Genomic DNA, 12,090 nt, shown 5'->3' on the forward strand with positions numbered 1-12,090 from the left:
TACAGGGATGGCCTGCTGCGGTCTGGGGGCTTTTGTTTTCCAGTTTTTACCACGCTCAGGCCAGGCTGCCAGGCAGGTGGCTAGATGCTGACCAGAGCTGTTGGACCTTGAACAGCAGACAGGTGCCTTCCTCGTGGCTGGGAATCTCGGCTGAAACAGTGAATTGGTTTCTCAGAGAGACAAACTGAACCTGGGTGCAACCCAGCCCCCATCTCACCCCAGGCACACCTGTGGGCAGCTTCCTGTTTCCATAGGGGCCCTGGCAGCTGGCACCAGTTCCCACCTGCACCATCCACATCACACTCAGGGCGTTTACAGTGCACACACTGCTGCCTCACAGCTAAGACAGGCTAACACACAGACCAGAAGAACCTGCAGACACTCACCCACCATAGTTAATGCTCTGCTCGCACACGACGCTGGTGGCTGTGGCTGTTCTGAGGTGGGGGAAGCACACCCCTCTACCTTACGCACTGTGGGCTTATGTTTCAAACATCTCCACCTGTGCTGCTGTACAGCAGCCATGCCTACAATAATAGCACTGCAGTCCACAAAGGTTGACACCTTGGATTTCATCTGCACCTGGGCACACCCACAGCTCACCAGCCCAGCATTACTGGCTGGCATGCTTAACCCTGGTAGATACAATGCCCTGCTCCTCAGGACACACATTCTGCTTCATAGCTCTCTTCCTCCCAGGTACCCTATGTGTCTTAATTAGTTCCACACCCAAAGGGGCTTTTGTCCCCTGAAATGCTGGAAAGAGGCCTCTCTTGGTGTGCCCTGTATGTCCGTCCAGAGCGTGGGAAAGGGTGGTTTGGCAGTTGCACTGCTCCGCCCACCTGGCCCAAGAGCACCCTGGTGGAGTAGGGTGGGGGTGGCTCCAGGTGGGTCATGACAGGCTTCCAGCAGAGGGGTGGGGAGTGTGGCAGCTTAGGTGCCACGGTTTTTGGTTAGGGTATGTAAATATGGGGGTTGGGATGTGGGCCTGTCCCAGCGCCTCCCGAGGCTCTGGGGCAGCCACAGCCATCCACTCACTTCCTCCTCCAGCTGTGGACTGCTGTGGTTGTCCCCGGGAGGGGAGAGAAGCTGGAGGCTTAGTGGTGACTGGACACCCCCCTCGCCCCCCCCCCAGGAAACTCAAAACCCTGGGCCAGCCGGGTGGCGGGTTGGGGCAGGCACAAAGAAGGCCTCTGTGCAGCCTGGCTGGGCTGCCCACAGGATTCTGGGGGAGGCAGCAAGAGCCGGTTTCCGTCCCCGTTCTGCTTCCTGCGGAGGCCGCCGGAATGCCCGGAGCTCCTGCCCAGCCAGGCCCGTCCGGCCCACCCCACCCCGTAGCCCCTTCCCCTGTCTTTCCCTGGGCTTGGGGTACAATTGCAGACTTTTGGCAGTAGTGCCTGATGGGGTGTCATGTGCCTGGAGCCTGAGAGCCACTAGGAAGACCCTTAGGAAACTGAACCCTCTCCCCCAAAGCTACTGTTAGAAAGACAGTCCCTGGAGTCTGGATTCAAACCCTGACTCTGCCACCTACTGACCTTGTGACCTTAGGCAGATGATTTCACGGCCTTAGAGATTCCAGTAATAAGCTAAAAGGCTTGCCTTTTAATTCAGCAGAGGCAGGCAGGTATGAACTCTAGGAGAGATCCTGTCTTGGAGCAACTACAAGAACAAAGTGTAAGAAAAATGCTTAGCACAGTGTCTGCCTTGTCATGTCTCGTTAGCCAGAGCTAGAGAGTACCCCCGTAAGCCAAATTCCCTCTGTGGCTTGCTCAGAGGCCTCCCCACCTGCAAACCCCATGACTAGCTCTGGTCTGTCTGGCCACTAGGTCACTGCCACTGTGGGTATCTGGATGGGGAGTCACTCTTCCAAACTTTCTTTGTATCTATCTTCTTTCCCTTCGATCCTGGGAGCATATGTCCTCGGTTAGAGTGAGGATTAAGAACTCATCCTCTGGCTGGGCGCCCTGGTACACGCCTGTAATCCCAGCACCCAGGAGGCAGAGGCAGGCGGGTCTCTGAGTTCCAGGCCAGCTTGGTCTACAAAGCGAGTCCAGGACAGCCAAGGCTACACAGAGAAACTCTGTCTTGGGGGTGGAGGGGACACGACCCATCCCTACAGTTTTGAGAGACGGCTTAGTAATTAAGAGCACTGGCTATTCGAGCAGAAGACCCAGGTTTGGTTCCCAGCACCTACATGGCAGCTCACAGCTTCCTGTAACTCCTATTCCAGGCATTCTGATGGCACTGTCTTCTGATTTCCTTGGTCACCAAAGATGCACCCAGCACACATGCTTACATGCAGGCACTCATATATGTGTACAAAATAAAACAGTCTCTGGACATTTTCTATTACAGATAGGGAACTAACACCCGTGCAGGGACCGGGCAAGTTCACAGTTACGATGAGGGAAGGCCAGGACAGATGGTACAGCTCCAGTTCCTAGCTTTGTTATGTTGGCATAGTTTGCTCCCTCTAGCCACTGGACTCCGTGTCTCTGGGGTAGCTTTCTCTGCCTGTCCTGGGATGAGACCCATCAGGATAGAGCGGCTAAAGCAGGGATGTGGGCCACAGTCTCGGGTGGGCTGTTTGCTTAAGACAGCCTCACTATGGGAAGCATTTAGTTCAAAAATCCAGGGACACACCCCCAGACTCACCAGGGCAGAATTATCATCTTGTCCATTGTGGCCACTGCCCATTCTGCATATTCTCAGCAGGGCAATACAGGCCATAGTCAGAGGGTATGGGCTGCAGCATATAGCTGTGCCCATGGTAGCTGTGGTCCACAGGGTCCCACACAACATGCCAAAAAAGAGCTCAAAGCCATGTGCTGAAGTCATAAAATAAGGAAGGACATTCCAGGGCCTTTGCTGCCTTTGGAGAAAGATCCTACCTTGGGGGGGTGGGTGCGGGGGGGCAGAGATGAATCTTTATCAGAGTGGTTGGCAAGCTCCGAATCTCACTGCCTACAGCTAAGGTGAAAGCACACTTCTGGCCAGAGCATTCCAAGAAGATACTCAGAGATGGTTCGGGGAACTTTAGGTAACAGAGGCCCATGATGCTTTGCTCAAAGCTTTGTGTATCTGAGATGGAAGGGTTAAGTCAGAGGGTGAGGGGTCACCAGTATGACTGCAGTGGTCCCAGAGTTTTGTTTTGTTTTTTTTTGGGGGGGGGAGCAGGGTCTCACCATGTAGCCTTGGCTGCCCTGCAACTCCATGAAGACCAGGCTGGCCCCAAACTTCTAGAGAGAGCCACCTGCCTCTCTGTCTCCCAAGTGCTAGATTAAAGGCCTGTGCCACCCTGCCCCACTCCCCTTCTGTTACTCACTGACTGGGAGTGCTGCGTCAAGGCATGCTCACCCCAGCCAGTTGCTAGGTGCTTAGGTTTGCTGTGGCCCTACAGGTCTGTCTGTCTGTCCTCTCCAGATGCAGCTGTACTTCTTCCTGCCCCTAAGAGGGCTCATTGCCCCTGGAGACTCCTAGAGTGAATTATAGGAATCAGAGACAGAACCCCCTCCTCAGCATCACTGGGTTAGCTGAGCTCAGTCACTGGAAACTGTGGTCTGTCTGTCTGTCTGTCTGTCTGTCTGTCTGACTGTCTGACTGACTTCCTTATAGAGCTCCGTCGGCACTGCTCCCTGCTATACCCCAGGTAAGTAGAAAATGTAAGTGCATCTAAGTCTGTGTGCACTCTGTAGAGCTACCTCTCTCAAGCCATGCTGAATTCTGCTTGGCCAGAGCCCTGGGGTTACTTTCGAAAGCAGGATAGGCCTACAAGGTTACTGCACTACAGCGCAGTAGACAAGGCCTAATGCCCTGGGCAAACCTGACCTCAAGCAGGATGGTACTTGCATAGTTCTGAAAGTGCACTTGAAAATCATTGAGCTAGTGCCAGGAATGGTGGCTAACACCTGTTGTTCCAGCATTCAGGAGGCTAGGGTCGGTGCCTGCTCCCTGCCCCCTACCCCCCACCAAGGAAAAGCTTGACTGGTACTGTAAAAGTCCCGTCCTTGACCTCCAGACCATGCAGCTGGGACCCTGGAACGGTCAAAACCATACCTGGCACCTGCTTTCAACCAGTTCTTCCTAATGCTCTCAACTGTGTCACCTCCGGTAACTTCTCTCTATCCTTAGCTCTTTCCTTGGCTGCCTCTTCCTCCAAGAAGGCCTCCTAGCTTCACTCAGCTTTCCTTCCAGGTCACTATATTCGTATCTGCTCTTTTAGCCACCAGCCCAGCTCTCATATATTCTTGGAGTAAGGGTCAGTGTCCTGTGTCCTCCTTGCCCCTCCCTCCCTCCACAGTAGCACAGGGCATTGGGCCACTGTTGGAATACATAGGGAGGGGGTGTGGTAAACATTTAGTTCTAACTGCAGGCCTCTCAGGAACACAGCGCCAGCCCCTCCCAGGGTGTAAGCCCCTCCTCCGTTCAGTTAGGCTCTTGGGGCTGAGGGTGGGGTGAGGCCATTGCCACTGGTGACCTCATTGCCAGCTGGCATTATGATGTCACTGGCCTAGCATTCTGAGTTCCTGCATGTGTATCTCGGAGCCTCCAGGTGGGGCACTCCCCTGGGGGCCTGTGACAGCTCACCCCTGACCACGGAAGAGGTGACCGGCATGGTAACAATTTGGTGAGAGGGCCATAGGATAACTGGGTCACTTTGCCTTGGGCCATTCTGTTAATTGCCCAAGAAGGACAAAGGCAGTCAGAGCAGGTGACCGACACTTAGCTCTGGGTTCAAGTTCTGCCGTGGTCAGTTATTAGGCTGACAGCTTGAACTTTAGTGAACGTACGTTTATCTCTGAAACTGGTTAAAAGTTTCTGTCCCTTGAGTACTCTCTTGACCTGTGAAACATGCAAATACCACACAGTATAGTAGGTACCCAATAAATGTGAGCGGCTGAGAATGGGTTCTTAGTTACATGTTAGTTGGTGCTGGTTTGAAGAGAGCAAGGTCTGTGCCTTGAGAGGGTAGAGATAGGAATAGCCCTATCAGGTGGTCCACATGACTCCCCCCCCCCCCTTTTGGAGGGGTTGTTGTTTGAGACAGGGTTTCTCTGTGTAGCCTTGGCTGTCCTGGACTTGCTTTGTAGACCAGGCTGGCCTCGAACTCACAGAGATCATCCTGCCTTTGCTTCTGCCTCCCAAATGCTAGGATGAAAAGGGAGCACTGCCATGCCTGCCTAACTTTCTCTCTTTTCAACAGCCAAGGTCCCAACCAATGATGGCTTCTGTGGCAAGAACTCTGTCCCTAAGCTCCTACCCCTGTGGACATGTCCGGTTGCTTCCTTTTGGCTCCATCACGCCCATCCCTGGTCCCCTATGTGCCCTCTGACCTCTTCATCAGATGACTGCTTCATCCCACCAGGTCCTGTTGTCTCTGACCCATTCCTGAGTTCTTTGTCAACATTCTCTGTCCTTAGCACCTGTCTTCCCCTCACTGCTGCCCCCCACCCCCCCCCCCACCCCAGCTCCTGGGGACTGGTTCCTTCACCCCTAGGCTCTGTCCCCACCCGTCAGTCCCTGGTCCCAGCTATAGGCCGCCAGGCTCCTGCATGGACAAAGGGGTCCTTTGTGGGCTGACCGCGGCTGGCGGGGCGGCGGGGCGCTGGCTCCGCATTGCTGATGAAACGGAGCCCTTTGTTGTCCCTCCTCAGGCGCAGTATTTCTTTTTGGGGGCTGGATGCGTTCCTGGCAGGGCTGATGATGGATGCGCCCGCCACTGCCGCCTGCCTGCCCGCCAGCTTTCCCTCCCGCTCAGTCCCGCTCCACTTCAACGCAGCCCCAGCTCTTCCTACTGCTTGGGTATTGCCAGGCCCTTGTTGGCCTGGGGAGCAGTTGCTGTGAGCCCTGCCTTAGAAGGCTTGGGGCCTAGGAAAATGTCACCTCTTGTTCTCTTCTGTGAGTAGGTTAGATGGGACCTTAGTCAGGGTCCTTAGGGACCAGGGAAGGCATCAGCCTTTTCCTAGGTCTGAAGACCTAGCCACAAAGGCAGGTTTGGAAGAGGCCTGGGGACCACACCTAGACCATGAAGACTATTTTTACATATGTGCTGTTTGGGGTTGAGGACTGTTACCCCTGTGGCCAGTCCCTTGTGTATCCTTCCAGCCCTCAACCTTCCAGGGCTGATAAGTCACCACAGTGTTTCTGCCTGTAGCACCTGTTTCAGTGACATATCACGTTCGCTGTCCCAAGCTCAGTGTGCCTTAGGAGCTGGGGGGTGGGGGAGGGGGGCCTGAGAGCAGGTGGTCCCTGGGAGAACCGAAGTGAGAGATGGATGGATGATAGCACACATATAGAGACTGAGGATGGAGACAAAAGCAGGAGCTCAGCCTGAGACAGTAAGCACCGGCCCTGAACCCCACTGCTTGCTGTGTTGAAGGGAGCTGACTTCTAATTGACCTGCAGGCCCTGCACGCAGCGCCAGCTCCTGGAGCTGGTAGAGGGAGGGGGAGAGAGCTTGAGCAAGCAAGAGCAGCGTTAATGTGGCTATCGATTTCTGCCACCAGCCAGCAGGTCTTAGAGGCGGGGGACACATGGGCTTTTGCTCCTGTCGATCCAGCCCATAGACCTACCTCTTCCTTCTTCCCCTTCTCTGTAGTTGGGGCTGCTGGGTTGTGGCCCTGGGCAAGGAAGTTGAGCTCAGTGAGCAGGAGCTAGAAGAGAGAGGTGCCTCGGTGTTTTCTGACCCTTGTCTCTTAGCACACCCAGGGTCACTGGTGCCGAGAGTCAACCACTGGTCTCGAAGGAAGAGAGTCTGGAGAGATGATTAGGTTGGCCCCTTGGAGGTGAGATAGCACAAAATTCTCAGGCAGAATGGTCCCCTTTCTATTATGGCCCTGACCTCTGACCCCCAGCCCATGCCTTCCTAGGATTGTCCTAGTAGGCTCCAACGTGCTTGAGTAGAACTCCGAAAGGAACCCTGGTGGATGCAGACCCATGGAGAGGTGCAGAGCTGTTTCCAGAGTGAGGCTGCAGGTTGCCTCCCCTCGAGCATTTCAGGTGGCTACACTAACCGCTCTTTGTGGCTACTTGTTGGCGGTGCTGGAGCACAGGGCCTTCTGGCTTACTTCTTTGTAAACGCAGAGGGTTGGACCACATGACCTCTGGTATGGGCTGAATATCCAGGGTAGCCTGGTGGGTGTGATGGGGTTGTCCGGGGACAAAGATCTGATGTGTTCCCAACTCTCGAGCTCAGGGCAGGGCGGGGTCCGCCAGATGTTCAGCTGCCCCTTGAGCCACCAGCTGCTCAGGGGTTGGGCCTTGTGCTCTCACTCCTCTCCTTGGGGGATGCTAGACTGAAGCCCGCCTCCAGGGACAGAGTGCTAGAGAGCGAAGACCCCAGAAGGGCCACTCATATGCCCTGCTTAAGGCCAGAGTTCAGAAGGCCCCTGTCTTGGGAAAGGCCCCGGGCCTGAGAACTGTGGAGGAGACCAGGAGATAGCCTCCTGCTTGCCTCCGTTCACTCTCCATCCCTCTAGATTTTAGAGACACGGTTTCTCTGTGTAATAGCCCGAGCTGTCCTGGGCTCGCTTTGTAGACCAGGATGGCCTCGAACTCACAGTGATCCACCTGTCTCTGCCTCCCAAGTGCTGGGATTAAAGGTGTGTGCCACCGTGCCTGGTGCCCTCTGGATTTTCATGGGGACCTCTACACTCTTGTTGGGCCTGTGTGCCCTCCCTCCATGTGGAAGCCAGGCCAGGGCACAGCGGAGACACACACTGAGGCCAGAGCAGGGTTTGAGATGGCAGCTGTGATTTTGGAATGGACAGGGAAGTGTGTGTGTGTGTGTGTGTGTGTGTGTGTGTGTGTGTGTGTGTGTGTGTGTGTGTAATATATACGTGCATGTCTTCCTACTTGTGCAGGAGAAACACTTCAGGCCCAGAGCTCTGCCTACTTTGTTTTTTGGTTTTTCAAGTCAGGGTTTCTCTGTGTACCCTTGGCTGTCCTGGAACTAGCTCTGTAGACCAGGCTGGCCTGGAACTCATAGAGATCCGATTGCCTCTGCCTCCCCAAGTGCTGGGATTAAAGGAGTGCACCGCTGCCACCTACCTTCTTGCCTACTTTGTAAAAGGGTAGGTGTTCCTTCAAATGAGGGTGCTGTACTCCATCAACTCTGGGTTGAACAAAAGCAGCCCGATTGCTCTACCCGCAATCTCCAAACAAGCATCCAGGGGCAGCAGCGGAGTTGTTGTGGTCTGTGTCTTTACTCCTCCTTTGATGGCTCTGCACTGATGGTCATTAATCCTCAGGATTAGTTAGGCTCTCCAGATCTCCTACCCCACCAAGGACAGTGGCCACTTGGTTTCATTAGTTACCTTGTCTAGATTTTTGCAGGCCAGATTTGGGTTAGAGCCATCTGGCCTGAACCTCCCTGTGCCTCTGAGTAGCCGTGTGTCCATGGACTAGTAACTCTCATAAGCCTTAACTCCCTGGCTATGAAGTAAGAGAATCAGCACCTATTGCTTCGTAAGGTTCTCCTGAGTCTTAAGTGAGATAGTACAAATAAATTCTCCACCAGTGCCTCATCGGCCTTCTGGTTGTTGCCATGGCAATGTGGGTGCTGAAGCTGAAGGAAGAGGGTTTACTGACCTTGTCCCCACCTTTCCCAACAGAGTAAAGAAGTTTCCACGCGGACACCTGACCATGTGCCTGCCCTGAGTGAAAGCCACCAGGCGTCTCTGCTGTGGGCAGCAGGGTTACTCGCTCATCTGTGAGCCCCTAGCAGTTTGCAGGCTCCCCCAGCAGCCGGGGTCTGGGCCTCCTCAGCCCCACCATGTCGAGCCTCGGTGGTGGCTCCCAGGACGCTGGTGGCAGCAGCGGCAGTGGCAGCAGCAGCAACAGCAACACCAATAACAGCAGTGGCAATGGCCCAAAGGCAGGAGGAACAGACAAAAGTACCCCAGTGGCTGCAGCTGCACCAGCCTCCGTGGCGGATGATGCCCCACCCCCTGAGCGTCGGAACAAGAGTGGCATCATCAGTGAACCCCTCAACAAGAGCCTGCGTCGCTCCCGCCCACTCTCCCACTACTCTTCCTTTGGTAGCAGTGGTGGCAGTGCAAGCCTGATGGGGAGTGAGTCTGCTGACAAGGCCGCTGCAGCCGCAGCCTCCCTGTTGGCCAACGGTCATGACCTGGCTGCGGCCATGGCAGTGGACAAAAGCAACCCTACCTCAAAGCACAAAAGTGGTGCTGTGGCCAGCCTGCTGAGCAAGGCAGAGCGGGCCACAGAGCTGGCAGCCGAGGGACAGCTGACGCTGCAGCAGTTCGCACAGTCCACAGAGATGCTGAAGCGTGTGGTGCAGGAACACCTGCCACTGATGAGCGAGGCAGGTGCTGGCCTGCCTGACATGGAGGCTGTGGCCGGTGCCGAAGCCCTCAACGGCCAGTCCGACTTCCCTTATCTGGGCGCTTTCCCCATCAATCCAGGCCTCTTCATCATGACCCCAGCTGGTGTGTTCCTGGCTGAGAGTGCGCTTCACATGGCTGGCCTGACCGAGTACCCCATGCAGGGAGAGCTGGCTTCTGCCATCAGCTCAGGCAAGAAGAAGCGGAAACGCTGCGGCATGTGTGCGCCTTGCCGGAGGCGCATCAACTGCGAGCAGTGCAGCAGTTGTAGGAACCGAAAGACTGGCCATCAGATTTGCAAATTCAGAAAGTGTGAGGAACTCAAAAAGAAGCCTTCCGCTGCTCTGGAGGTAACAGCGCCGTAGAGGGAGGTGTGCGGGCTCTCCCAATTTGTCTGGCAGTCCAAACCTACCCCCGAGGCCTGGAGCCCACCTTTCCTGCCTGCAAGTGTGAGGCATACCCAGCCAGCCCTAGGGCCTGGAGATCTGGCTGCCAAGGTACCCGTTCACTGCCCTAGAAGTCAGAGCCACATCCTGAGATGCCAGCAGCCATGGTCTGCAGGTAGGGGCTTGGCATTCCCAGGAAGGTCCTGGGACTCCAATGCCCCTCCCAGGGCCTGTGTCAGGTATTTCCACTTAAGTACCAAGCTTCTGTCTCGTAGACATGTCCTGAGGCAGTCTGTAACCTAAGACTGGTTCTGTCTATGGACCCTGTGTCCTTATGGAGAGCAGTGTGTTGTCATCTCCCGCTCCACTTCTCCTGCCACACCCAAGATGGAGGTGTCCCAGTGCTGGCTGCTCTGCCTGGAGGTGGGGAGGAGCAGCTCATTCATAGCTAGAAGCCTGGCATACCTGCAGGGATCTGTCCACCCTTGTAGCGGAGCCTGGCCCTGTGTCCCCAGATAGGGTAAACTAGCTGAGTTCAAAAGCAGCTTTGCAGTTTGCCATCCCTGCCACTAGTCTCCACCCCTCTTGCGAGTAGGCTTAACTCCATAATGGTTGGAAAACAATGATGTCCTAGCCTTGGCCTTTTGGCCACCTTTCTGACTGCTGTGTTCTGCTTACCTACCAGCACACCAAGGCACCCACTCCAGTGTAGACACCCACATGTGCACCTGCCCTGTACACGTCCTCTCATCACAGGCTTAGCTGCTTACTGAACTCAGATAACTGCTTCCCTCCCCGTCACAATTCCACATATACCACATAGTCTAACCCAGTGCAGGCACACCCCACGTGCACAGAAGTGCTCACACTCAATTTGACAGAATGCAGCTGTGGCCCCAGGTGTACTACAGCCACCTGGTGCCAGATGCCTTTGGGCCAAGAGCGGCTCAGGAGGCCTCAGGGTGCTCTGGGCCTTTGGGTAGCCCAGCAGGCCACGGCTCCTTCTTTGGCCAGCATGACAGAAACTCTTCGGGGTAACTGCCTATTCTCCATGCCCGTCTCTCCGCCATTGAGCCGGCCACGGGGAGCATCTTGCACCAGGCCCACCGGGACCCTGACTGAACTTTCTCCTTGTTTTTGTCTCCCGCCCCGCCAGAAGGTGATGCTTCCGTCAGGAGCCGCCTTCCGGTGGTTTCAGTGATTTCAGTGACGGCCGGGAACCCAAAGCTGCCCTCTCCGTGCAATGTCACTGCTCGCGTGGTCTCCGGCAAGGGATTCGGGCGAAGACAAACGGATGCACCCGTCTTTAGAACCAAAAATATTCTCTCACAGATTTCATTCCTGTTTTTATATATATATATTTTTTGTTGTCGTTTTAACATCTCCACGTCCCTAGTATAAAAAGGAAAAGAAAATTTAACTGCTTTTTCAGAAGAACAACAACAACAAAAGAGGTAAAGACGAATCTATAAAGTTCCAAGACTTCCTGGGCAAAGAATGGACAATCAGTCTCCTTCCTGTGTCAATGTCGATGTTGTCTGTGCGGGAGATGCCGTTTTTGTGTAGAGAATGTAAATTTTCTGTAACCTTTTGCAATCTAGTTACTAATAAGCACTACTGTAATTTAGCACAGTTTTAACTCCACTCTCATTTTAAACTTCCTTTGATTCTTTCCAACCATGAAATAGTGCGTAGTTTGCCTGGAGAATCCACTCACGTTTATAAAGAAAATGTTGATGGCACCGTGTAGAAGCCCCTCTATACCCATCCATATGTGCAGAGCTGCGGCCAGAGCCCACCGGGACTGGGAGTTCCTGGTCCAGGCCCAACCATGTTGCACCTACCGTCCCCTGACTGGGATCTCCCACCCAAACAGTGTCGGATTTTGGAGAGATGAAAAATCTATTCATTCGTTGGTCCACTGAGATCTGGGGAGCCCACATCTCAATATTTCTGATCCTGGCTACTTCCCCTTAGAGAAAATAAGCCCTCTTTTTTCAGCCTTGCTCATAGCAACAGAAGAAAAGGGCTTCTCTGCGTGGTCCCCCGCTGGTAGGGGTGGGTGCCCAGGGCCCCTGCCCGTGGCCAGCTCCCTGCTGAGGGACATGCTGTTTGTATTGTTTAGGAGACCAGGCTGTTTTGTGAATAAAACTGAATGCATGTTTGTGTCATGATACAATGCTGGCCTCTTGGTCTTGGGTTTTGGAGGGCTGGCTTGGGGCTGTGGCTGGGCCTGTGATTGTGTGGGACTACCTAGAGAGGAGGATGGCGGGGTGGGGGCCTTGAGGGGGTGGATAGCTAGAGTTGATAGCCTTTGGACTCAGGAGGTAGAGGGAGAACAGAAACAGCCATCCTGTAAA

At 54.6% G+C, this 12,090-nt stretch overlaps 1 protein-coding gene across 3 annotated transcripts in view; it reads left to right on the forward strand.

Annotated features, from left to right (window-relative positions):
• Positions 1-11,810, forward strand: part of Cxxc5 (CXXC finger protein 5) — a 32,336-nt gene extending 20,526 nt beyond the window's left edge. For 2 of the 3 annotated variants that reach the window (XM_051163006.1, XM_051163007.1), the window contains exons 2-3: positions 8,613-9,694; positions 10,887-11,810. In XM_051163006.1, the coding sequence (XP_051018963.1) occupies positions 8,774-9,694; positions 10,887-10,931 (966 nt within the window). In that variant the 5' untranslated portion in view covers positions 8,613-8,773 and the 3' untranslated portion in view covers positions 10,932-11,810. Of the gene's footprint in view, positions 1-5,203; positions 5,366-8,612; positions 9,695-10,886 lie in introns of all 3 variants that reach the window. The other variant, XM_051163008.1, reaches the window with a different exon arrangement.
• The last annotated feature ends 280 nt before the right edge of the window (positions 11,811-12,090 follow it).

This window comes from Acomys russatus, chromosome 20, assembly GCF_903995435.1.
Source record: "Acomys russatus chromosome 20, mAcoRus1.1, whole genome shotgun sequence".
NCBI classification, from domain to species: Eukaryota; Metazoa; Chordata; class Mammalia; order Rodentia; family Muridae; genus Acomys; species Acomys russatus.